Source organism: Tamandua tetradactyla, chromosome 2, assembly GCF_023851605.1.
Source record: "Tamandua tetradactyla isolate mTamTet1 chromosome 2, mTamTet1.pri, whole genome shotgun sequence".
In the NCBI taxonomy this organism is placed as follows: Eukaryota; Metazoa; Chordata; class Mammalia; order Pilosa; family Myrmecophagidae; genus Tamandua; species Tamandua tetradactyla.
The window spans coordinates 130,401,169-130,427,685 of NC_135328.1; the positions used below are offsets into that span (position 1 = coordinate 130,401,169).

General features: G+C 40.7%; 1 protein-coding gene across 9 annotated transcripts in view; it reads left to right on the plus strand.

Annotated features, from left to right (window-relative positions):
- PNPLA7 (patatin like domain 7, lysophospholipase) overlaps nt 1-26,517 on the plus strand; it is a 143,602-nt gene that overhangs the window by 27,838 nt on the left and 89,247 nt on the right. For 8 of the 9 annotated variants that reach the window (XM_077148883.1, XM_077148886.1, XM_077148885.1 and 5 more), the window contains 4 exons: nt 120-248; nt 870-950; nt 2,287-2,413; nt 3,654-3,803. In XM_077148883.1, the coding sequence (XP_077004998.1) occupies nt 120-248; nt 870-950; nt 2,287-2,413; nt 3,654-3,803 (487 nt within the window). The remainder of the gene's footprint in view (nt 1-119; nt 249-869; nt 951-2,286; nt 2,414-3,653; nt 3,804-26,517) is intronic. The other variant, XM_077148884.1, reaches the window with a different exon arrangement.

Below are 26,517 nucleotides of genomic sequence, written 5' to 3' on the forward strand. Positions count from 1 at the left end.
CCCTTTCCATGGCCCCACCCTTCCTAGGAAGCCTAGCTGTTCCCCTTGGAATTTCGCTGGTTCACAAGTGCTCACCTAGCGCAGATCTACTCTCTTGATTAACGAAGGTATTATTACAGGGCCACACCGCACCGTACAAAACAGTCTCCGCCCGTGCAGCTGTCCCGTCCACCATTCTCCGACTTCCAGCTCTGGCTTTTCAGGGTGTTTTTGAGAAATATCCCGAAACCCTTGTGAGGGTTGTACAGGTGAGTTGCTTTTCCAGTCAACTTTTTCTACCTGCCAGTGGTCATTTTAGAGATGGGACCTAGGAACTGATTTGGGATTTGATTAGCTTTACTCCTTTCATTGAGGAGTTTTTAATTATCAGCTTACTCTTTCAATTTTGTGATGTTTAGCCATGAAATTAACCCAGAAATGTACTAGCATCAGCTTCATTGGCAGGACTTCCTCCGGCCATGTGTGGCTCTGGGTGGGCACAGAAGACTAAGGCTATGTTAGCTCATTATGTACATTCTACCATAAGAGTAAACAGTCGTAATCTCAGAGAGGTCTTCAAATCCCCCACTCCCCGTAAAAGAGTATTTTTTTATTGAACTTTTTATTTTGGAATAATTTTAGATTTATAGAAAACTTGAAAAAATATTCCAGAGAATTCCATATTCCCTTAAGCAGTTCCCCCCAGTGTTAACCCCTTACATTCGCATAGTAAATTTGTTGCAATGGTGGAGGTGGCCCTGTATGTGGAGGTGTGGAGTTGTGGAGGGTGAGGCCACCGTTGCTGTCTGTGCTGTGTTGGTCGCCTGCCCCAGGCCTTGGCACTGCCTGCCTATGGCTGCAGGCTGTCATACTTATGGCTTCCCTTGCAGATCATCATGGTGAGGCTGCAGAGAGTGACCTTCCTGGCTCTGCACAACTACCTGGGCCTGACCACAGAGCTCTTCAACCCTGTAAGTGGACACTTTGCACTCGCAAAGCCGTTCGTGTCTGTCCTCTGTGGCATCTGCATGTGGCATGCATGCACCCAGCACCCAGCGGGTGACAGTGTGCAGTTCCTAGCTGCAGCAGGCCCTATCCCAGGCCCTGGGACTTGTGGATTTGGAGACGATGCAGTGGGCTTACGTTACACCTGAGAGCAGAGGCCTCTGATGAATTGGGGTGCTTAATTCTCCCGGGCCTTTGTGTTAAATATTTCTCCAATTAGCCGAGTTTTTGGGAAGTTGGGATTTATTCTCAGATACTAAAATTCCTCTCTTCTGGAGATTTACCTGTGTTGTTTGGAAGTGGCTTGCTGTGTGCCCCTTGCAGTTTTCCAGTCCAGGAATCTAAGCTCTAATGAGGCCCCCTTTAGTCCAGCTCCTTTCTACAAGGCCCTGACCGTCCAAACAGGGCACAGTCCCTTCCCAGCTCCCCGCCAGGCTGCACACAGGCTCCTTGCTGTGCCCTGTGAGGACAATACCTTCTACGCCTTGCTCATGTCACTCCTCAGTCCCCCGGCCCTCCCTTGGGGTTCCCCTGTCCAGCCATTCGGTGCTCTGAGCACTTTCCTTGGCTCTGCCTTCCTTTCACTGCTGGAGGGGCCTGAAATAATACCCAGGGGTCACTTGCTTCGTTATGGAGGAGTGCAGTGTCATACAGCGTAAGCCCGAATCAAATCCTGGCTCAGCCTCCCCACAGTTTGGCTGCTGAGCAGCCAGTGGCCTGTGAGAAGGATAGTTGTGGTTCCTTTGAGGACTCAGTGAGATCATCGTTTCATTTACTGCTCTGTCCCCACAGTCAGAAACAGTTCTGCTGCATGGTAGATGGTAAGTATTTAATAAGCGAAGCCCCCAGGAACACTCACTGTGGTTAGTGAATGCTAAGTAAATGCTAGCTGTTGCCGTTCTTTCCCTTGGACATCGTCCTTAGTGTTGATGATGTTTTCGAATTTGTGATCTTTCCTTGCCGATATTTAAGGAATACTGTTTTGTAAGTTATTTTTTCAACTTAATGGAGAATATTAAGGTTTATGATGATTGTTGGCCAATATTTTAACTCAGTAAAGTGTCTCAGACAGCCAAGATAAAAGTAGATTGAGCCTTTATTACTTTAAACAAATCAGTCCTTTTTTTTTACATACCTGGATTTCCTAGTGGGTTGCTGGCCTGTTCCCAGCTTGGTCTCTTCCTATCAGAAATGTAGCTTGAAGTTTTCACCGAGGTCTCCTGCTCTTGCCTTTGAGCCCTTGTCATCAAGGAACCCAGGCAGCTTCCTGGAACAGGGCTTGTGTTCCTCCTCCCGCCCCAGGAGAGCCAAGCCATCCCTCTGGTGTCAGTAGCTAGCGTGGCCCCCGGCAAGGCCAAGAGACTGACGTCCTGCAGCCCCGATGAGCGGCTTGAGAAGCCTGTGAGGCCACAGCCCTCCTCTGATCCAGGTACTGCCTTCCCTAAGGCTGGTGACTGCAAGCCTCTGTGTCCAGAGGGTCATCTGCCTCTGCTGCCACATGGTCACTCAGCTGTCCTTCCCTGGCTGCTCTCCCCATTCTTCCCTGGGGGGACGGGACTTAGGGAAGATGCCGTGTCTGCACGGCACATTTCCAGCCATGTACTCAGAGCTCAGTGCATAGGAAGGACCTAGGTCTGGGAGGGAGTTGTCCATGGAGGCTTAAGTGTGAGGGCCAGGGCCAGGATGCCCTATGCATCAAGCTGACAGTGCGTTTCTTTACTTGGAGCCTCTCTTGTTCCCACAAGGATTTTTAATGCCCAGCAGAAGTATGTTGAATTGGATCAAGTAGTCTTGCTGGTGGGGTGGAAGTAGAATGAAGAACCAAGCTGCCTCCCTGGTATCACCTTGCATGTGGGCTATAGGTGTCCAGGCTGCCCTTGTGTGTGCTGGACGAAAGGGGCCACTGAGGGGCAAGACCTGCCTGCACTGATATGGCTTCTTCCACAAAGCCCTCCTAGAATACCTATCATTCAAGCATTTCTCCTTGGCTATTACTTTTCTCACCTAACCCTTACTTGGTGATGCACTTCTGGAGATGTGCTCTGGGCAGAGGCTTGGGGCAGGTGGCTTTTGTGGGTGCAGTCCATTTCTGGGGTCTGGCAGGGAACAGGACTGGGGAAGAGTTAATGTGCCCAGCACAAGTGGAAGAGGCTGGCGAGGAGTGTGTCTGCAGGAAGGCTGTCCACCCCCTACCCACCCCCATCCCCCCACCCCTCCTCCCCACCTCGCCCCCCACCCTCTTCCGTCTCTGTGCTGTGGAGAAGGCAAGATGGGTGGGTCTGTCCAGGCACAGGCAGATTGCACCTCAGCATCAGGTGCTGCTGAGAGAGGGAGGTTGGACTGCCCCCGCACGCAGCAGGATGCTCAGGCTGAGGACAAGCACGAGGTAGTTGAGGAAGGCCTTGGTGCAGCTGTGCACTGCCCGCCTCAACACTGGGGTGCCGTGGGAGCGTGGTGGGCCAGGAAGCACACCTGAGGGGTCAGGGCCCTATGGGGCCTGCCGGGGGACTGTGTCTGGCAGGTGCTCTGTGCACAGGGCACCACAGAGAGGGGTTTGTGTGGCACGGTGTGGGTGGGGGGACCCTGCTCTCTGAGCTCTGGTGGCGCCTACATCCGGTCTTCAGGGAACTGTGCCGGCAGAGGCCGTACTGATGCGCTTCTCCTCCTAGCAGAAGCAGATTGTGGGGGGCCCCCCTCGACAGCTGCTGGGCACCTGTTGAAGAGGAGCCTCTCCTTCCCACTGCCCTCTGTGCACAAAGAGATCTCAAGTGAGCTCGGGACATCCCAGGCAGTTAGCCCTGGTGCTTCAGACCCCCAAGGTAAAGGCCCCACTAGTGCTCACCGGGTGCGTCTCCTGGCCATCCTCCCATCCAGATCAGGGGCCCCTCGCTCGCTGCTCAGAAGACTGGTGGCTACCCTCTTGCTCCAGATTTGAGGCTCCTCACCACCCCTCACCCCATCCTACCCCCATTTTACACCACCTTGGAGGAGCCGACCTGCCTGTGACAGCGTCCGCCTCATTTTGCCAGGCTGAGGCCCAGGCCCATCCTGCCACCTCCAGGGTGGCCCCCGTGGTTAGCCTCTGCCCTGGGTCACCCCCACCGTGTGCTGACCCTGCTCCCTCTATGCCCTCCCTGCCCTCCCTCGCCCAGCCCTCTTTGTTTTGCTTTGTTGGGTCTCAGTGGCTTCCTGCTAGGCACTTTGGCCTCAGTTCCTTGGATTTATGGGCAGATTGAATCACCTCCTAACATGTGTGACAGACATTTGGGATCCCCCTTCATGAATTGTCTGGTTACACCCTTTGCCCGTTTTCTGCTGAGTTTCCTGAATTTGTGTTGTTGATTTGTGTTAATTCTTTATGTTTTCTAAATAGAGATCCCTTGTCAGCTTTCATTGTTGCAGATATCTTTTTTCAGTCTGCCATCTGTCTGAGAACGTGGTCTGTGGGGACTTCATTGAACAGAAATCCTTGAAAGTGATTTGTCGAAAACCAGTCACCTTATGACGTCTGTTTTGGAGTCTTCTTTTTTTCTTTTCTTTTTGTCAGGTCATTAATCTGCTCTTCTAGATTTTCTACTTGCTCTTCAGTTTTACCTTTCACACTGAGACCTTTAAGTCACCTGTAGTTCATTTTTGCATGTGGCATGAGTCAAGGAATTCAGCTTTTTAAAATCTTATGTAGCAAATAATTTTCCTAAATTTCCCTGTTGATTTTTTTGTTGCCATCCATTGTTATCAGGTTTCTGAATCAACATGGACCTGTTATTTATTTATTTTTAAACTTTTGTATAGTATAACATGTATACAAGGCAAAGAAAGAAAAAAGCAGTAGTTTTCAAAGCACTCTTCAACAAGTAGTTACAGGACAGATCCCTGTTTGTCATGGGTTAAAATATCATCGTCTTAATTTTTTCCTGTCTTGTTTTTTCTTATTCAACCTAACAACATACAAACACAAACATTTTTACGATAATCATTCCATTCTTGTTATATAATTAGTAACTCAGTATCTCACATAGTTTTATATTTATCATCATGGTCATTTCTTTGAACGTTTGCATCAATTCAGAAAAAGAAAACAGAAAAAGATTCATACATACCATACCCCTTACCCCTCCCTTTCATTGATCACTAGCATTTCAATCTACTAAATTTATTTTAACAATTGTTCCCCTTATTATTTATTATTATTATTTTCAATCTACTAAATTTATTTTAACATTTGTTCCCCTATTATTTATTTATTTTTAATCCCTATGTTTTACTAATCTGTCCATAAGGTAGATAAAAGAAGCATCAGACACAAGGTTTTCACAATCACACAGTTACATTGTGAAAACTGTATCATTATACAATCATCTTCAAGAAACATGGCTACTGGAACACAGTTCTACATTTTCAGGCAGTTCCCTCAGCCCCTCCATTACACCTTTACTAAAAAGGTTATATCTATTTAATGCGTAAGAATAGCCTCCAGGATAACTTTGTTTGAAATTTCTCAGCCATTGACACTTTATTTTGTCTCATTTCTCTCTTCCCCCTTTTGGTCAAGAAGGTTTTCTCAATCCCTTGGTGCTGAGTCCCAGCTCATTCTAGAATTTCTGTACCATGTTGCCAGAAAGGTCCATACCCCTGGGAGTCATGTCCCACTTCAAGAGGGGGAGGGCAGTGAGTTTGGTTGTCATGTTGGCTGAGAGAGAGAGGCCACATCTGAGCAACAAAAGAGGTTCTCTTGGGGGTGACTCTTAACCTAATTTTAAGTAGGCTTAGCCTAACTTTTGTGGGGTTAAGTTTCATATGAACAAACCCCAAGATCGGGGCCTCAGCCTGTTGCTTTGGTTGTCTCCACTGCTTGTGAGAATAGCAAGAATTCTCCACATGGGGAAGTTGAATCGTCCCCCTTTCTTGCCATTCCCCCAAGGGAGCTTTGCAAATACTTTTTTACTCACTATTCAAATCACTCTAGGATTTATCGAGGCATCATTCTGGCCAAATCTACAAAATCTCGTTCCTACTCAAGGTTCCATGTACTTATGATGTTCAATTAAGCTGTCCACATAAGTTATATTAGGAAATGTACTAGTCAAAATATAAATTTTCTTCCTGTTATTTTTTAATAAAAGCTTTTTGGAATATAAGTCACACACCATAAAGTTCACCATTTCAAGTGTACAGTTCAGTGAGTTTTGGTGTATTTATGAATTGTGCATTGATCACCATTATCTAACTCCAGAACATTCCCATCACCCCTCTTGATTTCGTTTCCATGGTGACTGCCAGTGGGGCTGAGCACCTTCCTTCCCAGGTGGGAACCCTTTTCTGTGAACTAAGTCTTGTGTCCATTATTCTTTTGAGTTATCTTTCATTCTCATGTCAACTAAGAGTTCTTTAGATATTCTCTGAGTCCTTTGTTGAATGTGTGTATTAAAATATTTTCTACTCACTTTTCACTCTTTTAATGCTATCTCTTCAATGAAGAGGAGTTTTAAAATTTAATGCAGTCTAATTTATCAACATTTTCCTTTTGTGGTTAATACATTTTGTGTCCTATTGAAGAAATCTGCCTGTAAGACTTAACATCTTATCTTTCCTGTATAACCACATGGGATTGAGGTGAGGTAGGTGTCAAGCTGCATTTTTTCCCATAAGATCAACCAGTTGACCTGCCATATTTTAAAATATCTATATTTAGTGAATTTTCTCAAGTAAAAGAGCTAAGATGATATGTAACTGAAAACATTAGCAATCCACATGTAATAAAAATTTGAATATTCATAATCTAATTCCATTGATCTATCAAATTAGTGTTCATACAAGCACATATTCACTGCAGTCTTGTCCATGTAGTTACCGCACTCTTATAAGAATGTTGTTTCTCGCAAAAGTCAGAGATACGAAACATGTAAAGTTTTACAAATTGTATGAAATAAATGATAACAGCAGCATTCGTTAGAAATGTAAAATTTTTTATTTATACATGTATTTTATCTCTGGGAGTATGGTTAGATTTTGTTCTTTAAATTGATATTGGTATCATAATACCTTGGTTTACTGATAATTAAGACATTTTGAATACATAGTGCCTCAGTAGGGACAAATATATTTATTATTGATTAACTGCTGTGCTATTCTTAATATTTCATAATCTTATCAATATGATAACAAAATAACTGCATACGTTTAAGTATTTTCCTGTACATCGTAACCTTTAAAAAATTAACAGTCAGCCATCATCAGTCTTTATATCTCCTGGTGATAAGTTCCACTTTTATATATATGAGTATAAATGATATTATTTTGCCATTTGGAGGATTGTGTTAAGACATAGTAATGCTTAAATAATATCACTGGGCAACCACAGGGATTTTCCAAGGCACTTCCCCCTTGCCCCAGGGCTTTTCTCTCAGAAAGTGTGAGTTACAAGGAGAATATAAGTTTCATGAATGGTTTCAGTATTCACCTTTTCTTTTTAATGTTGGACCCCTTCCATGAGTGACAGTTCTCAGATGAGCTTCTTACTGGAAGCCCTGTGACCCAGGTTTCCTTGGAGAAGCACTCATGGCAGGGTGAGCTCTCCCAGCACGATACCCCACACACCTGTTCTTTCAGGGTTATTTGTGTGCCAGGGCCAAAATGGGGCCTCTTTCCCTCTATTGCACTCCTCTTAGCTTTTGTTTTAAAACTGTACATTTCCATCATTTACAATTTCTGTATAGTTCTGATACCAGCTGTGTTAGTTTGCAAGCTTCTGGAATGCAATATATCAGAACTGGAATGGCTTTTAAAAAGGGAAATTTAGTAAGTTACAGGTTTACAGTTCTAAGTCTATAAAATTGTCCAAACTAAGGCATCCAAGGAAAGATACCTTAATTCAAGGAAGGCAAATGTGTCAGGAACACCTATGTCAGCTGGGTAGTCTCGATGTGGCTGGCATCTGCTGGTCCCTTGCTCCTGGGCTCTGTTGCTTTCATCCTCTGTTCCTGTGGGGATTCCTCACTTTGCTTCTCCAGGGCTGGCTTTCATCTCTTGGCTTCCCTTGGTTCTCTCCAGGTTCTGTCTTCCTTAACATCTCATGGCATCATCTGCTGAGCTCTGTGCATCTCCAGACATGTGTGTCTCTGTTCTCTGAAATTCCTGTTCTCCAATCATCTACATCTGCTCTCTCTGTTGGGTCTGAAGCTTCTATCGTTTCTGTCAGCTCTGCTCTCTCCAAAATATTTCCTCTTTTTAAAGGATTCCAGTAAACTAATCAAGACCCACCTGAAATGTGTGGGTCACATCTCCATGTAATCAAATGTCACACCCGTAATTGAGCACGCCACATCTCCATGGAGATTATCTAATCAAAAGATTCCAATCCACAGGATTGAATCAAGATGAAAAGAAATGGCTGCCCTCACACAATAGAATCAGGATTAAAACATGGCTTTTCTGGGGTACATGATATTTTCAAACTGGCGTAACAGCTTTTTGTGATTGCTTGAAGTTAGTTTAAATCACCTAGTATCAATTCTTAAAATTTACTGTTTCAGCAACATTTTATTGAAGTGTGATGTGCAGTCCATGGCACCCTGGTGAACTGTGTGGCCATGTGCCCACGTAACCACCGGCCTTGCCAAGAAACCCACACCAGAGAGCCAGCGCCTTGCCCCAAAGGAGTCCCCTTTCTGATCTCCATTGCCACAGGTTCGCTCCAGATTTAGTATTTTAAATGGTAAAAGTATTTTACCAAGACATCAGTAACTTACAGAGGAGTAAGTGCACCTGTCTAAAGCATGCAGCTCCGTGTGTTCTGACAGATGTGGGGATTGATATAAACCTGCGTGCCCCCTGCACCTCCCCACGTCCCTCGCCATGTCTGCTGGTCTGGTTTTGACTATTCTAGAACCTCCGATGGATGGAAGTGTGTATGTTGTGCTCTTTTGTGTCTAGTGTCTTTCCCCAAGTAGCACATTTCTAGAATCATTCATGTTTGCGTGTATGAGCTGTTTGTTGTTTTTGCAGCTTGTTTACTTCTTTCTTTTTTTCTCCTTTACTGGAGAAGTTGTGGGTTTACAGAACAATCATGCATAAAATACAGGATTCCTATACAATACCCACTGCCAACACATTATGTTGGTGAGGAGCATTTGTTAACAGTTGATGATAATAAATTTTCATCATTGTGTATTAAGTCCTTGATTTAACTTACGGTTCACTGTATGTGTAGTGTATTTCCATAGGGTTTTTTTTTTGGAGGGGGGGTGCATGGTCCATGAATTGAACCCCAGTCTCCTGCAGGAAAGGTGAGCATTCTACCACTGAACTACTCGTGCATCCTTATTTCCATAGGTTTTTTAAAATGTTTTATTCTGTTACTATATATTCAATGTAATTTTTCCCCTTTTAATTATATTTAGATATATATTTCAGTCCTGTTAATTGCATTCACAGTGTTGTGCTACCATCACCATCATCTACAACCAAAACATTTCCGTCATTCTAAATAGGAACATTTTAAGCCTTAACTTCCCATTCCCTGTCCTCCCACTGTCGGTGGGTGATCTGTATTCTAGATTCTGATTTTGAGTTTGTTTATTCTAATTATTTCATATCAGTGAGATCATACAATATTTGTTCTTTTGTGTCTGTCTTATTTGTTCTTTTGTGTCTTATTTTATTTGTTCTTTTGTGCCTGTCTTATTTCACTCAGAATGATGTCTTCAAGGTTCATCCACCTTGTTGCATGAATCAGGACTTGATTCCTTTTTATGGCTGAATAATATTCCATTGTGTGTATGTACAATATATTATTTATCCATTCACTGAATTGCCTCCATCTTTTGGCAATTATAAATAATGCCACTATGAACATTGGCGTGCAACTATCTGTTCGAGTCCCTGTTTTCTGTTCCTTGGGGTACATACCTAGTAAAAGGATTGCCAGTTCATATGGCAGGTTCTATCCTTGGCTTCCTGAGGAACTGCCAAACTGTCTTCCACTTTGGAAATGGCTTTACCATTTTACAGAAGTGAATAAGTGTTTCTGTTTTTCTACATCCTCTGCAATAGTTGTAGTTTTTTGTTTTTTAATAGTAGCCCTTATAGTAGGTGTTCTAGTTTGCTAGCTGCCGGAATGCAATATACCAGAAATGGAATGGCTTTTAAAAAGGGGAATTTAATAAGTTGCGAGTTTACAGTTCTAAGGCTGAGAAGATGTCCCAATTAAAACAAGTCTATAGAAATGTCCAATCTAAGCCATCCGGGGAAAGATACCTGACTCAGGAAGGCCAATGAAGTTCAGGGTTTCTCTCTCAAGTGAAAGAGCACATGGTGAACACAGTCAGACTTTCTCTCTCATTTGGAAAGGCACATGGTGAACACGGCCAGGGTTCCTCTCTCATCTGGAAGGGCACATGGCAAACACAGTGTCCTTTGCTAGCTTCTCCTGGCTTCCAGTTTCACGAAGCTTCCCAGGAGGCATTTTCCTTCGTCATCTCCAAAAGTTGCTAGCTGGTGGACTCTGCTTCTCGTGGCCATGTCGTTCTGCTTTGCTCTCTCTGAATCTCTTTTATTCTCCAAAATGTTTCCTCTTTTATAGGACTCCAGAAATTTATCAAGATCCACCCAAATGGGTGGAGACATGTTGTCACCTATTCCAGCTTAACAACCACTCTTGATTAAATCATATCTCCAGGGAGATGATCTGATTACAGATTCCAACATACAGTATTGAATAGGGATTATTCTGCCTGTACAGAATGGGATTTAGATTAAAACATGTCTTTTCTAGGGGACATACATCCTTTCAAACCAGCACAGTAGGTATAAAATGATAACTTGTGGTTTTGATTTGTAGTTCTCTGATGGCTAATGTTGTGCATCTTTTGATGTGCTTTTTAGACATTTGTATTTCCTCTTTGGAAAATGTATATTCAAGTATTTTGCCCACTTTTTAGTTGGGTTGTTTTTCCTTTTATTGTTGAGTTGTAGGATAGGGTTTCTTTATATATTCTGGGTATTAAACCCTTACCAAGTATGTGATTTCCAGCTATTTTCTCCCATGGAGTCGGTTGCCTTTTCACCCTTTTGACAAAGTCCTGTGATGCACAAAAGTATTCGGTTTTAAAGAGGTCACATTTGTCTCTTTTTTTCTTTCATTGCTTGTACTTTGGGTGTACAGTCTAAGAAACCACTGCCTACCACAAGATCTTTTTTTTTAAATTGAGATATGTTCATGCACATACGATCTATCCAAAGTATACAATCAGTGGCTCACAATATCATCACATAGTTGTGTATTCATCACCATTATCATTTTCAGAACATTTGCATCACTCCAGGAATGGAAATAAAAAGAGACAAGAAAAGACTCATACATCCCATGCCCCTTACCCCTTCCTCTCATTGACCTTGTATTTCAATCTTCCCAATATTTTTTTATCCCTTATCCCCTCCCTCCCTATTATTTATTTATTTATTTATTGTCCTTATTTTTTTACTCATTTCTTTGTACCTTGGATAAATGGAGCATCACACTCTGGGTTTTCACAATCATATGGTCACATTGTAAAAGCTATATAGTTATACAGTCATCTTTAAGAATCAAGGCTACTGGAACACAGTTCAGCAGTTTCAGGCACTGCCCTCTAGCCTCTCCAGAACACATAAACTAAAGAGGGACATCTGCATAATGAGTAAAAATAACCTTCAGGGTAACCTCTTCACTCTGAAATCCCTCAGCCACAGAGATTTTGTTTTGTCTCATTTTTCTCTTCCCTCATTTGGTCAAGAAGGCTTTCTCAATCCTATAATGCTGGGTCCAGTTCATCCCCAGGGAGTCATGTCCCATGTAGGGGGAAAGGCATTGAATTCACCTGCTGAATTGGCTTAGAAAGAGAGGCCATACTTAAGGAACAAAAGAGGTTCTCTGGTAGTGACTCTGAGGCATAATTTTAAGTAGACTTAGCTTGTCCTTTGCAGAAATAAGTTTCATAGGGGAGAGCCCCAAGACTGAAGGCTCAGCCTATTGAATTGGTTTCGCCACTGCTTGCAAGAATATTAGGAATTCTCCAGATGGGAAATTTAATATTTCCTTTCTCCTCGGTGCCCCAAGGGGACTTTGCAACCAATTTTTTATTCTCTGCCCAAATTACTGTAAGATGTATCATTACCACAAGATCTTGAAGATGCTCCCCTACGTTTTCTTCTAGGAGTTTTATGGTCCTGTCTCTTATATTTATTTCTTTGATCCATCTTGTGTTAATCTGTGTATAAGGTTTGATGTGTTGTGTTCTTGTTTTCATTCATCTCAAGATATTTATTGATTTTTCTTCCAATATCTTCTTTTCTATCTCTTGATGTTCTCTTACCAGCTGAAATTCTCCAAGTTCATTCGCTAATGTCAGTTCATATCAGTGAGACCATACAGTATTTGTCCTTTTCTTTCTGGTTAATCTCACTCAGCATAATGTCCTCAAGGACCATCCATGTTGCTACATGCTTCATGACTATTTTGTCTTACAGCTGCATAATATTTCATCGTATGTATATACCACAGCTTGCTTAACCGCTCATCTGTTGATGGACATTTGGGCTGTTTCCATCTCTTGGCAATTGTAATTAATGCTGCTATAAACATTGGTGTGCAAATGTCCATTTGTGTTCTTGCCCTCATGACCTCCAAGTAGATACCTAGCAATGGTATTGCTGGGTCATATGGCAATTCTATACTTAGCTTCCTGAGGAACCACCACACTGCCTTCCACAGCAGTTGTACCATTTGACGTTCCCACCAACAGTGAATAAGTGTGCCTCTTTCTCCACATCCCCTCCAGCACTTGTTGTTTTCTGTTTTATTGATAATGGCTATTCTGGTGGGTGTGAGATGATATCTCATTGTGGTTTTGATTTGCATTTCCCTAATAGCCAGGGAAGTTGAGCATCTTTTCATGTGCCTTTTGGCCATTTGCATTTCCTTTTCTCAGAATTTTCTGTTCAACATCTTTTGCCCATTTTGTAATTTGGTTGTCTTTCTTTTTGTTGTTGAGTTGAACAATCTCTTTATATATTCTGGATATGAGACTGTTATCTGATATATCGTTTCCAAAGATTGTCTCCCATTGTGTAGACTGTCTTTTTACTTTCTTTTTTTTTTTTTTTTTTTTTTTTTTTTAAAGGAAAGACAGAGAGAAGGAAGGAAGGATAGAAGGAAGGAAGAGAGGAAGAAAGGGAAACATCTTTTAAACATTTTCTTGTTTTATTGTATTTTGTTTCTCCGTTTTCGTTACATGGGCTGGGGCCGGGAATCGAACCGAGGTCCTCCGGCATAGCAGGCAAGCACTTTGCCCGCTGAGCCACCGCGGCCCGCCCTCTTTTTACTTTCTTGATGAAGATCTTTGATGCACAAAAGTGTTTAATTTTGAGGAGTTCCCATTTATTTATTTATTTATTCAATGCTTATGCTTTGGATGTAAGGTCTAGGAAACCACCTCCTATTATAAGATTGATAAGATATTTCCCTGCATTTTCTTCTAAATGTTTTATGGGCTTAGATCTAATGTTTAGGTCTTTGATCCATTTTTGAGTTAATGTTTGTGTAGAGTGTGAGGTATGGATCCCCTTTCATTCTTTTGCATGTGGATATCCAGTTCTCTAGGCACCATTCATTGAAGAGACTGTTCTGTCCCAGGTGAGCTGGCTTGACTGCTTTATCAGAGATCAATTGTCCATAGATGAGAGGGTCTATATCTGAACATTCTATTCAATTCATTGGTCAATATATCTTTCTTTATGCCAGTACCATGCTGTTTTGACCACTGTAGCTTCATAATACACCTTAAAGTCAGGTAATGTGAGGCCTCCAACTTCTTTTCCTTTCTCAGGATATTTTTAGCTATTTGGGGCACCCTGTCCCTCCAGATAAATTTTTGTTACTGGTTTTTCTATTTCTGAGAAGCACGTTTTTGCGATTTTAATTGGTAGTGCATTGAATCTGTAAATCAATTTAGGTAGAATTGACGTCTTAACTCTATTTAGTCTTCCAAACCATGAACATGGTATAGCCTTCCATTTATGTAGGTCTTCTGTGATTTCTTTTGACAATTTCTTGTAGTTTTCTTTGTATAGGTCTTTTGTCTCTTTAGCTAAATTTATTCATAAGTATTTTATTCTTTTGATTGCAATTGTAAATGGAATTTTTTTTGTTGATTGCCCCCTCAGATTGTTCATTATAGTGTATAGAAACACTACAGATTTTTGAGTGTTGTTCTTGTAACCTGCCACTGTGCTGTACTCATTTATTAGCTCTAGTATTTTGCTGTGGATTTTTTAGGGTTTTCGATATATAATATCATATCATCTGCAAACAGTGATAGTTTTACTTCTTCCTTACCAATCTTGATGCGTTGTATTTCTTTTTCTTGTCTAATTGCTCTGGCTAGAATTTCCAACACAATGTTGAATAACAATGGTGATAGTGGACATCCTTGTCTTGTTCCTGATCTTAGGGGGAAAGTTTTCAGTTTTTCCCCATTGAGGATGATGTTAGCTGTGGTTTTTTCATATATTCCCTTTATTATGTTGAGGAAGTTCCCTTCTATTCCTATACTTTGAAGTATTTTCAACAAGAAAGGATGTTGAATTTTGTCAAATGCCTTTTCTGCATCAATCAAGATGATCATGTGGTTTTTCTGCTTTGATTTGTTGATATGGTGTATTACATTAATTGATCTTAGTTGAACCATCCTTGGATATCTTGGATGAATTTTTCTTGTTCATGGTGTATAATTTTTTAAATGTGCTGCTGGATTCGATTTGCAAGAATTTTGTTGGGGATTTTTACGTCTATACTCATTAGCGAGAATTGTCTGTAGTTTTCTTTTCTTGTAATATCTTTGTCTGGCTTTGTTTGTGAGGGTGATGTTGACTTCGTAGAATGAGTTAGGTAGCTTTCCCTCCTCTTCAATTTTTTTGAAGAGCTTGCGCAGGATTGGTTCTAGTTCTTTCTTGAATGTTTGGTAGAATTCACATGTGAAGCCATCTGGTCCTGGACTTTTCTTTTTTGGGGAGCTTCTTAATGACTGATTCAATTTCATTACTTGTGATTGGTTTGTTGAGGTTTTCTGTTTCTTCTCGAGTCAATGTTGGTTGTTCATGCTTTTCTAGAAAGTTGTCCATTTCATCTACATTGTCCAGTTTGTTAGCATAAAGTTGTTCATAGTATCCTGTCATTACTTCCTTTATTTCTGTAAGGTCAGTGGTTATGTCTCCTTTTCCATTTCTTATTTTATTTATTTGCATCCTCTCTCTTCTTCTCTTTGTTAACCTCACTAAGAGTCCATCATTCTTACTGATTTTCTCATAGAACCAACTTCTGGTGTTGATTTTCTCAGTTGTTTTCATGTTCTCAATTTCATTTATTTCTGCTCTAATCTTCTTTTATTTCTTTCCTTTTGCTTGCTTTGGGGTTAATTTGCTGTTCTTTAGTTCTTCCAAGTGGAAAGTTAATTCCTCGATTTTTACCCTTTCTTCTTTTTTGATATAGGCATTTAGGGCAATAAATTCCCCTCTTAGCACTGCCTTTGCTGCATCCCATAAATTTTGATATGTCATGTTCTCATTTACATTTGCCTCAAGATATTTACTGATTCCTCTTGTAATTGATTCCTTGACCTGCTTGTTGTTTAAGAGTAGGTTGTTGCGCCTCCATATATTTGTGAGTTTTCTGGCTCTCTGCCTATTATTGATTTCCAGCCTCATTCCTTTATGATCTGAGAAAGTGTTTTGTATGATTTCAATCTTTTTAAATTCATTGAGACTTACTTTGTGACCCAGCATTTGGTCTATCCTTGAGAATGATCCATGAGCAGTGGAGAAAATGGTGTATCCTCCTGATGTGGGGTGTAATGTTCTATATATGTCTTTTAAGTCTAGCTCATTATTGTATTATTCAAATTCTCTATTTCTTTATTGATCCTCTGTCTAGCTGTCCTGTCCATTGATGAGAGTGGGGAATTGAAGTCTCCAACTATTATGGTAGATGTGTCTATTTCTCTTTTTAGTATTTGCCTCATGTATTTTGGAGCATTCTACCTCGGTGCATAAATATTTATGATTGTTATGTCTTCTTGTTGAATTGTTCCTTTTATTAATGCATAGTGTGTTTCTTTGTCTCTTTTAACTGTTTTACATCTGAAGTGTAATTTGTTGGATATTAGTATAACTACTTCTGCTCTTTTCTGATTATCATTTGCATGGAATATCTTTTCCCAACCTTTCACTTTCAACCTATGTTTATCTTTGCTTCTAAGATGTGTTTCTTGTAGACAGAATATAGATGGGTCCTGTTTTTTAATCCATTCTGCCAGTCTATGTCTTTTGATTGGGGAGTTTAATCCATTATCATTTAGTGTTATTACTTTACAGGCAGTACTTTCTTCTACCATTTTGTCTTTTGGATTTTTTATGTCACATCTAATTTTTCTTCTTTTTACCTTTACTGATAGCCTTCATTTCTATACTTTTCTCCACACCTCTCTCTCCTCTTTTTTCTTATCTGTCTCTAGCATTCCCTTTAGTATTTCTTGCAGAGCTGGTCTCTTGGTCACAAATTCCCTGAGTGATTTTTTTTTTTTTTTTTATATTTCAGGTGCAGCTTCATTCAATGTTCCAACATAGTTACATTACACTTAGGTATCACTGTGCTGTCCATTTTTGAGTTCTTGTATCTAGTCCTGTTGCACAGTCTGTATCCCTTCAGCTCCAATTACCCATTATCTTACCCTGTTTCTAACTCCTGCTGGTCTCTGTTACCAATGATATATTCCAAGCTGATTCTCGAATGTCGGTTCACATCAGTGGGACCATACAGTATTTGTCCTTTAGTTTTTGGCTAGACTCACTCAGCATAATGTTCTCTAGGTCCATCCATGTTATTACATGCTTCATAAGTTTATTCTGTCTTAAAGCTGCATAATATTCCATCGTAGGTATACGCCACAGTTTGTTTAGCCACTCGTCTGTTGATGGACATTTTGGCTGTTTCCATCTCTTTGCAATTGTAGATAATGCTGCTATAAACACTGGCATGCAAATGTCCGTCTGTGTCCTTGCCATTAAGTCCTTTGAGTAGATACCTAGCAGTGGTATTGCTGGGTCGTAATCCATTCTGCCAGTCTATGTCCCCTGATTGGGAAATTCAGTCCATTAACTTTTAGTGTCATTACTGTTTGGATAATACTTTCCTCCACCATTTTGGCTTTTGTATTATATATATCATATCTGATTTTCTTTCTTTCTACACTTTACTCCATACCTCTCTCTTCTGTCTTTTCGTATCTGACTCAAGTGCTCCCTTTAGTATTTCTTGCAGAGCTGGTCTCTTCGTCACAAATTCTCTCAGTGACTTTTTGTCTATAAATGTTTTAATTTCTCCTTCATTTTTGAAGGACAATTTTGTTGGATATAGAAGTCTTGGTTGGCAGTTTTTCTCTTTTAGTAATTTAAATATATCATCCCACTGTCTTCTAGCTTCCATGGTTTCTGCTGAGAAATCTACACATAGTCTTATTGGGTTTCCCCTGTATGTGACAGATTGTTTTTCTCTTGCTGCTTTCAAGATCCTCTCTTTCTCTTTGACCTCTGACATTCTAACTAGTAAGTGTCTTGGAGAACGCCTTTTTGGGTCTATTCTCTTTGGGGTGCGCTGCACTTCTTGGATCTGTAAATTTAGGTCTTTCATAAGAGTTGGGAAATTTTCAGTGATAATTTCTTCCATTAGTTTTTCTCCTCCTTTTCCCTTCTCTTCTCCTTCTGGGACCCCCACAACACGTATATTTGTGCGCTTCATATTGTCATTCAGTTCCCTGATCCCCTGCTCAAGTTTTTCCATTCTTTTCCCGATGGTATCTGTTTCTTTTTGGAATTCAGATGTTCCATCCTCCAGGTCACTAATTGTAGCTTCTGTCTCTTTAGATCTACCATTGTAGGTATCCATTGTTTTTTCCATTTTTTCTTCTTTGTCCTTCACTCCCATAAGTTCTGTGATTTGTTTTTTCAGATTTTCTATTTCTTCTTTTTGTTCAGCCCATGTCTTCTTCATGTCCTCCCTCAATTTGTTGATTTGGTTTTTGAAGAGTTTTTCCATTTCTGTTCGTATATTCAGCATTAGTTGTCTCAGCTCCTGTATCTCATTTGAACTATTGGTTTGTTCCTTTGACTGGGCCATATCTTCAATTTTCCGAGTGTCATCCATTATTTTCTGCTGGTGTCTGGGCATTTGATCAGATTTCCCTGGGTGTGGGACCCGGCTGGTTGAAAGGTTTTTCTGTGAAATCTCTGGGCTCTGTTTTTCCTCTCCTGCCCAGTAGGTGGCGCTCGTGGCGCTCGTCTGTCTGCGGGTCCCACCAGCAAAAGATGCTGCGGCTCCTTTAACTTGCCAATCCGAATCTCGCAGTCGGCCCGGGAAACCGCGCATGGAGGGGGGGTCGCTGGCCGCCACGGCTTGGGGGAGTGCCGGTCCAAATTGCCCAGCTGGCCCGAGACGCCAAGTGTGGCGGGAGGGCTCCGCTATCCAATGTTCCCAGTCAGACCGGGGAGCCACGTGCGTGGAGGGGACCCCAGTCGCCAGCCGCCCCGGCGGGGAAAACGCGCGCCCCTTGGGTATCTCACCACAGCGGATTCTCCCTGCCCGTTCAGCCGTTCCAGAATGGGGTACGCTGTCTTTTTGGTCTCTGTCGTGGCTCCGGGAGCTGTTTCGTATTGTTTCTGTTTCTTTAGTTGCTGTTCTGGAGGAGGAACTAAGACCCGCGTGTCTTACTAAGCCGCCGTCTTCTCCGGAGTTCCTGAGTGATTTTTTATCTGAAAATGTTTTAATTTCTCCCTCATTTTAAAAGTATAATTTTGATGGATATAGAGTTCTTGGTTGCCAGTTTTTCTCTTTTAGTAATTTAAATATATCATCCCACTGTCTTCTTGCCTCCATGATTTCTGCTGAGAAATCTGCACATAGTCTTCTTGGGCTTCCCTTGTATGTGATGGATTGCTTTTCTCTTGGCTGCTTTCAAGATTCTCTCTTTCTGTTTGACATCTGACATTCTGATTAGTAAGTGTCTTGGAGTACTTAATTTAAATATATCATCCCACTGTCTTTTTGCCTCCCTCCATGGTTTCGGTTGAGAAATCTATGCATAGTCTTATTGGGCTTCCCTTGTATGTGATGGATTGCTTTTCTCTTGCTGCTGCCAAGATTCTCTCTTTCTCTTTGACCTCCCACATTCTGATTAGTAAATGTCTTGGAGTACGTCTCTTTGGATCTATTCTGTTTGGGATACTCTGCACTTCTTAGATCTGTAATTTTAAGTCTTTCATAAGAGTTGGGAAATTTTCAGTGATAATTTCCTCCATTACTTTTTCTCCTCCTTTTTCCTTCTCTTCTCCTTCTGGGACACCCACAACACGTATATTCGTATGCTTCATGATGTCATTCAATTCCCTGAGTCCCTGCTCATATTTTTCCATTCTTTTCCCTATATTTTCTTGTGCTTATCGGATTTCAGATGTTCCATCCTCCAGTTCACTAATCCTATCTTCTGCCTCTTGAAATCAGAAATTGTAGGTTTCCATTGTTTTTTTCATCTCTTCTACTGTGCCTTTCGTTCCCAAAGTTCGGTGATTTGTTTTTTTTTTTTTTTTTTTTTTTTTTTTTTTTTTAAAGAGAGAGGGAGGAAAGGAAGGAAAGACAGAGAAGGAAGGAAGGATGGAAGGAAGGAAGGGAGGAAGAAAGGGAAACATCTTTAAACATTTTCTTGTTTTTATTATATTTTGTTTGTTTGTTTGTTACATGGGCTGGGGCCGGGAATCGAACCGGGGTCCTCCGGCATGGCAGGCAAGCACTCTTGCCCGCTGAGCCACCGCGGCCCGCCCCGGTGATTTGTTTTTTCAGACTTTCGATTTCATCCTTTTGTTCATTCCTTGCCTTCTTTATATCCTCCCTCAATTCATTGATTTGATTTTTGATGAGGTTTTCCATGTCTGTTCATACATTCTGAATTAATTGTTTCAGTTCCTATATCTCATTTGAATTGTTGAGATGTGTTCCTTTGGGCCATTTCTTCAGTTTTCTTAGTGTGATTTGTTATTTTTTGCTGGCATGTAGCCATGTAATTATTTTAATTAGTTTATTCTGGAGATTGTTTTCACTTTTTTTCCCCTAGGATTTTCGTGCTGGATAACTTTTTTTTTTTATTAATTAAAAAATTAACACAACATTTAGAAATCATTCCATTCTACATATACAATCAGTAATTCCCAGTATCATCACATAGATGCATATTCATCATTGCTTAGTCCATTTGCATCGATTTAGAAAAAGAAATAAGAAGACAACAGAAAAAGAAATAAAACGATAATAGAGAGAAAGAAATAAAAATAAAAAAATTAAAAAATAATAAAAAACTGTACCTCAGATGCAGCTTCATTCAGTGTTTTAACATAATTACATTACAATTAGGTAGTATTGTGCTGTCCATTTCTGAGTTTTTGTATCCAGTCCTGTTGCACAGTCTGTATCTCTTCAGCTCCAATTACCCATTATCTTACCCTATTTCTATCTCCTGATGGTCTCTGTTACCAATGACATATTCCAAGTTTGTTCTCTAATGTCGGTTCACATCAGTGGGACCATACAGTATTTGTCCTTTAGTTTTTGGCTAGTCTCACTCAGCATAATGTTCTCTAGGTCCATCCATGTTATTACATGCTTCATAAGTTTATTCTTTCTTAAAGCTGCATAGTATTCCATCGTATGTATATACCACAGTTTGTTTAGCCACTCATCTGTTGATGGACATTTTGGCTGTTTCCATCTCTTTGCAATTGTAAATAATGCTGCTATAAACACTGGTGTGCAAATATCCGTTTGTGTCTTTGCCGTTAAGTCCTCTGAGTAGATACCTAGCAATGGTATTGCTGGGTCGTATGGCAATTCTATATTCAGCTTTTTGAGGAACAGCCAAACTGCCTTCCACAGTGGTTGCACCATTTGACATTCCCACCAATAGTGGATAAGTGTGCCTCTTTCTCCACATCCTCTCCAGCACTTGTCATTTTCTGTTTTGTTGATAATGGCCCTTCCGGTGGGTGTGAGATGATATCTCAGTGTGGTTTTGATTTGCATTTCTCTAGTGGCCAGGGACATTGAGCATCTCTTCATGTGCCTTTTGGCCATTTGTATTTCCTCTTCTGAGAGGTGTCTGTTCAAGTCTTTTTCCCATTTTGTAATTGGATTGACTGTCTTTTTGTTGTTGAGTTGAACAATCTCTTTATAAATTCTGGATACTAGACCTTTATCTGATATGTCATTTCCAAATATTGTCTCCCATTGTGTAGTCTGTCTTTCTACTTTCTTGATGAAGTTCTTTTATGCACAAAAGTGTTTAATTTTGAGGAGCTCCCATTTCTTTCTTTCTTTCTTCAATGCTCTTGCTTTAGGTTTAAGGTCCATAAAACCGCCTCCAATTGTAAGATTCATAAGATATCTCCCTACATTTTCCTCTAACTGTTTTATGGTCTTAGACCTAATGTTTAGATCTTTGATCCATTTTGAGTTAACTTTTATATAGGGTGTGAGATACGGGTCCTCTTTCATTCTTTTGCATATGGATATCCACTTCTCTAGGCACCATTTATTGAAGAGACTGTTCTGTTCCAGGTGAGTTGGCTTGACTGCCTTATCAAAGATCAAATGTCCATAGATGAGAGGGTCTATATCTGAGCACTCTATTCGATTCTGTTGGTTGATATATCTGTCTTTATGCCAGTACCATGCTGTTTTGACCACTGTGGCTTCATAATATGCCTTAAAGTCCGGCAGCGTGAGACCTCCAGCTTCGTTTTTTTTCCTCAAGGTACTTTTAGCAATTCGGGGCACCCTGCCCTTTCAGATAAATTTGCTTATTGGTTTTTCTATTTCTGAAAAATAAGTTGTTGGGATTTTGATTGGTATTGCGTTGAATCTGTAAATCAATTTAGGCAAAATTGACATCTTAACTATATTTAGTCTTCCAATCCATGAACACTGTATGCCCTTCCATCTGTTTAGGTCTTCTGTGATTTCTTTTAACGGTTTCTTGTAGTTTTCTTTGTATAGGTCTTTTGTCTCTTTAGTTAAATTTATTCCTAAGTATTTTATTCTTTTAGTTGCAATTGTAAATGGAATTTGTGTCTTGATTTCCCCCTCAGCTTGTTCATTGCTAGTGTATAGAAACACTACAGATTTTTGAATGTTGATCTTGTAACCTGCTACTTTGCTGTACTCATTTATTAGCTCTAGTAGTTTTGCTGTGGGTTTTTCAGGGTTTTCAATGTATAGTATCTTATCATCTGCAAACGGTGATAGTTTTACTTCTTCCTTTCCAATTTTGATGCCTTGTATTTCTTTTTCTTGTCTAATTGCTCTGGCTAGAACTTCCAACACGATGTTGAATGACAGTGGTGATAATGGACATCCTTGTCTTGTTCCTGATCTTAGGGGGAAAGTTTTCAATTTTTCCCCATTGAGGATGATATTAGCTGTGGGTTTTTCATATATTCCCTTTATCGTTTTAAGGAAGTTCCCTTGTATTCCTATCCTTTGAAGTGTTTTCACCAGGAAAGGATGTTGAATCTTGTCAAATGCCTTCTCTGCATCAATTGAGATGATCATGTGATTTTTCTGCTTTGATTTGTTGATATGGTGTATTACATTAATTGATTTTCTTATGTTGAACCATCCTTGCATACCTGGGATGAATCCTACTTGGTCATGATGTATAATTCTTTTAATGTGTTGCTGGATTCGATTTGCTAGAATTTTGTTGAGGATTTTTGCATCTATATTCATTAGAGAGATTGGTCTGTAGTTTTCTTTTTTTGTAATATCTTTGCCTGGTTTTGGTATGAGGGTGATGTTGGCTTCATAGAATGAATTAGGTAGCTTTCACTCCACTTCAGTTTTTTTGAAGAGTTTGAGGAGAGTTGGTACTAATTCTTTCTGGAACGTTTGGTAGAATTCACATGTGAAGCCATCTGGTCCTGGACTTTTCTTTTTAGGAAGCTTTTGAATGACTAATTCAATTTCTTTACTTGTGATTGGTTTGTTGAGGTCATCTATTTCTTCTTGAGTCAAAGTTGGTTGTTCGTGTCTTTCCAGGAACCCGTCCATTTCATCTAAATTGTTGTATTTATTAGCGTAAAGTTGTTCATAGTATCCTGTTATTACCTCCTTTATTTCTGTGAGGTCAGTGGTTATGTCTCCTCTTCCATTTCTGATCTTATTTATTTGCATCCTCTCTCTTCTTCTTATTGTCAGTCTTGCTAAGGGCCCATCAATCTTATTGATTTTCTCATGGAACCAACTTCTGATCTTATTGATTTTCTCTATTGTTTTCATGTTTTCAATTTCAGTTATTTCTTCTCTAATCTTTGTTATTTCTTTCCTTTTGCTTGCTTTGGGGTTAGTTTACTGTTCTTTCTCCAGTTCTTCCAAGTGGACAGTTAATTCCTGAATTTTTGCCTTTTCTTCTTTTCTGATATAGGCATTTAGTGCAATAAATTTCCCTCTTAGCACTGCCTTTGCTGCGTCCCATAGGTTTTGATATGTGTTTTTGTTTTCATTCGCCTCGAGGTATTTACTAATTTCTCTTGCAATTTCTTCTTTGACCCACTCGTTGTTTAAGAGTGTGTTGTTGAGCCTCCACGTATTTGTGAATTTTCTGGCACTCCGTCTATTATTGATTTCCAGCTTCATTCCTTTATGATCCGAGAAAGTGTTGTGTATGATTTCAATTTTTTTAATTTTGTTAAGACTTGCTTTGTGACCCAGCATATGGTCTATCTTTGAGAATGATCCATGAGCACTTGAGAAAAAGGTGTATCCTGCTGTTGTGGGGTGTAATGTTCTATAAATGTCTGTTAAGTCTAGCTCATTTATAGTAATATTCAGATTCTCTATTTCTTTATTGATCCTCTGTATAGATGTCCTGTCCATTGATGAGAGTGGTGAATTGAAGTCTCCAACTATTATGGTAGATGTGTCTATTTCCCTTTTCAGTGTTTGCAGTGTATTCCTCACGTATTTTGGGGCATTCTGGTTCAGTGCATAAATATTTATGATTGTTATGTCTTCTTGTTTAATTGTTCCTTTTAATAGTAGATAGTGTCCTTCTTTGTCTCTTTTAACTGTTTTACATTTGAAGTCTAATTTGTTGGATATTAGTTTAGCTACTCCTGCTCTTTTCTGGTTGTTATTTGCATGAAATATCTTTTCCCAACCTTTGACTTTCAACCTATGTTTATCTTTGGGTCTAAGATGTGTTTCCTGTAGACAGCATATAGAAGGATCCTGTTTTTTAATCCATTCTGCCAGTCTATGTCTTTTGATTGGGGAATTCAGTCCATTAACATTTAGTGTTATTACTGTTTGGATAATATTTTCCTCTACCATTTTGCCTTTTGTATTGTATATATCATATCTGATTTTCCTTCTTTCTACACTTTACTCCATACCTCTCTCTTCTGTCTTTCCGTATCTGACTCGAGTGCTCCCTTTAGTATTTCTTGCAGAGCTGGTCTCTTGGTCACAAATTCTCTTAGTGACTTTTTGTCTATAAATGTTTTAATTTCTCCTTCATTTTTGAAGGACAATTTTACTGGATATAGGAGTCTTGGTTGGCAGTTTTTCTCTTTTAGTAATTTAAATATATCATCCCACTGTCTTCTAGGTTCCACTGTTTCTGCTGAGAAATCTACACATAGTCTTATTGGGTTTCCCTTGTATGTGATGGATTGTTTTTCTCTTGCTGCTTTCAAGATCCTCTCTTTCTCTTTCACCTCTGACATTCTGACTAGTAAGTGTCTTGGAGAACGCCTATTTGGGTCTATTCTCTTTAAGGTGCGCTGCACTTCTTGGATCTGTAATTTTAGGTCTTTCCTAAGAGTTGGGAAATTTTCAGTGATAATTTCTTCCATTAGTTTTTCTCCTCCTTTTCCCTTCTCTTCTCCTTCTGGGACAGCCACAACACGTATATTTGTGCGCTTCATATTGTCATTCAGTTCCCTGATCCCCTGTTCAAATTTTTCCATTCTTTTCCCTATAGTTTCTGTGTCTTTTTGGAATTCAGATGTTTCATCCTCCAATTCACTAATTCTGGCTTCTGTCTCTTTAAATCTGTCTCTTTGTAGGTATCCATTGTTTTTTCCAGCTTTTCTACTTTGTCCTTCACTCCCATAAGTTCTGTGATTTGTTTTTTCAGTTTTTCTGTTTCTTCTTTTTGTTCAGCCCATGTCTTCTTCATGTCCTCCCTCAATTTATCGATTTCATTTTTGAAGAGGTTTTCCATTTCTGTTTGTATATTCAGCATTAGTTGTCTCAGCTCCTGTATCTCATTTGAACTGTTGGTTTGTTCCTTTGACTGGGCCATATTTTCAATTTTCTGAGCGTGATCCGTTATCTTCTTCTGGCGTCTGGGCATTTAATCAGATTTCCCTGGGTGTAAGACCCCGCCGGTTGAAAGATTTTTCTGTGAAATCTCTGGGCTCTGTTTTTCTTATCCTGCCCAGTAGGTGGCACTCGTGGCGCTCATCTGTCTGCGGGTCCCACCAGTAAAAGATGCTGTGGCTCCTTTAACTTTGGAAAACTCTCGCTATGGGGGGGGTCGCCAGCCGAAGCGGCTTGGGGGAGTGCCAATCCGAATCTCCCAGCCGGCCCAGGGATCCGCGCGCGGGAAGGGTCGCCGGCCTCCGTGGCTTGGGGGAGCGCCTGTCCAAATTTCCCAGCCGGCCCGGGGCGCCAAGCGTGGCAGGGGGGCGCCAGCCGCCGCGGCTTGGGGGAGTGTCTATCTACCGTTCCCAGCCGGACCGGGAAGCTACGTGTTTGGAAGGGACTCCGGTCGCCGTTCTCCACGGCTTGGGGATCTCCGATCCAATTCTCCCGGCTGGTCCGGTGGGCTGCGCGTGGGGGGTGCACCAGCCACCGCGGCTTGAGGGGACCGCCTGTCCAATTCTCTCAGCCGGCCCGGGAAGGAGGGAGGGAGGGACTCCGGCCGCCTGCTGCCCCAGCCCAGGGAAGCCCACACCCCTCGGCGATCTCACCGGAGCGGGTTCTCCCAGCCAGTCAGCCATTCCAGAATGGGGTATGCTGTCTTCTTGGTCTCTGTCGTGGCTCCGGGAGCTGTTCTGTATGGTTTCTACTTCTCTAGTAGCTGTTCTGGAGGAAGAACTAAGACCCGCGCGTCTTACTAAGCCGCCGTCTTCTCCGAAAGTCTACACTTTTCATTTTATCTTATATAAAAGTTACAGCTTTAAAATACAGATGATATTATTCTTTACCTTGTATATTGATTTACCTTAATTTTAACCAGATCAGCTTCATCACATCTTTAATCAGAATTTGATCATTTTCAGTTTTGTTTTTTGTTTTTTTTTAATAGTTCCTCTATGGACTTATGCTGACTTTCTGAGCTACAGAACTAAATCTGAGTCTCAGGTATCACCCAGATACTTAAAGTTCCAGGAAAG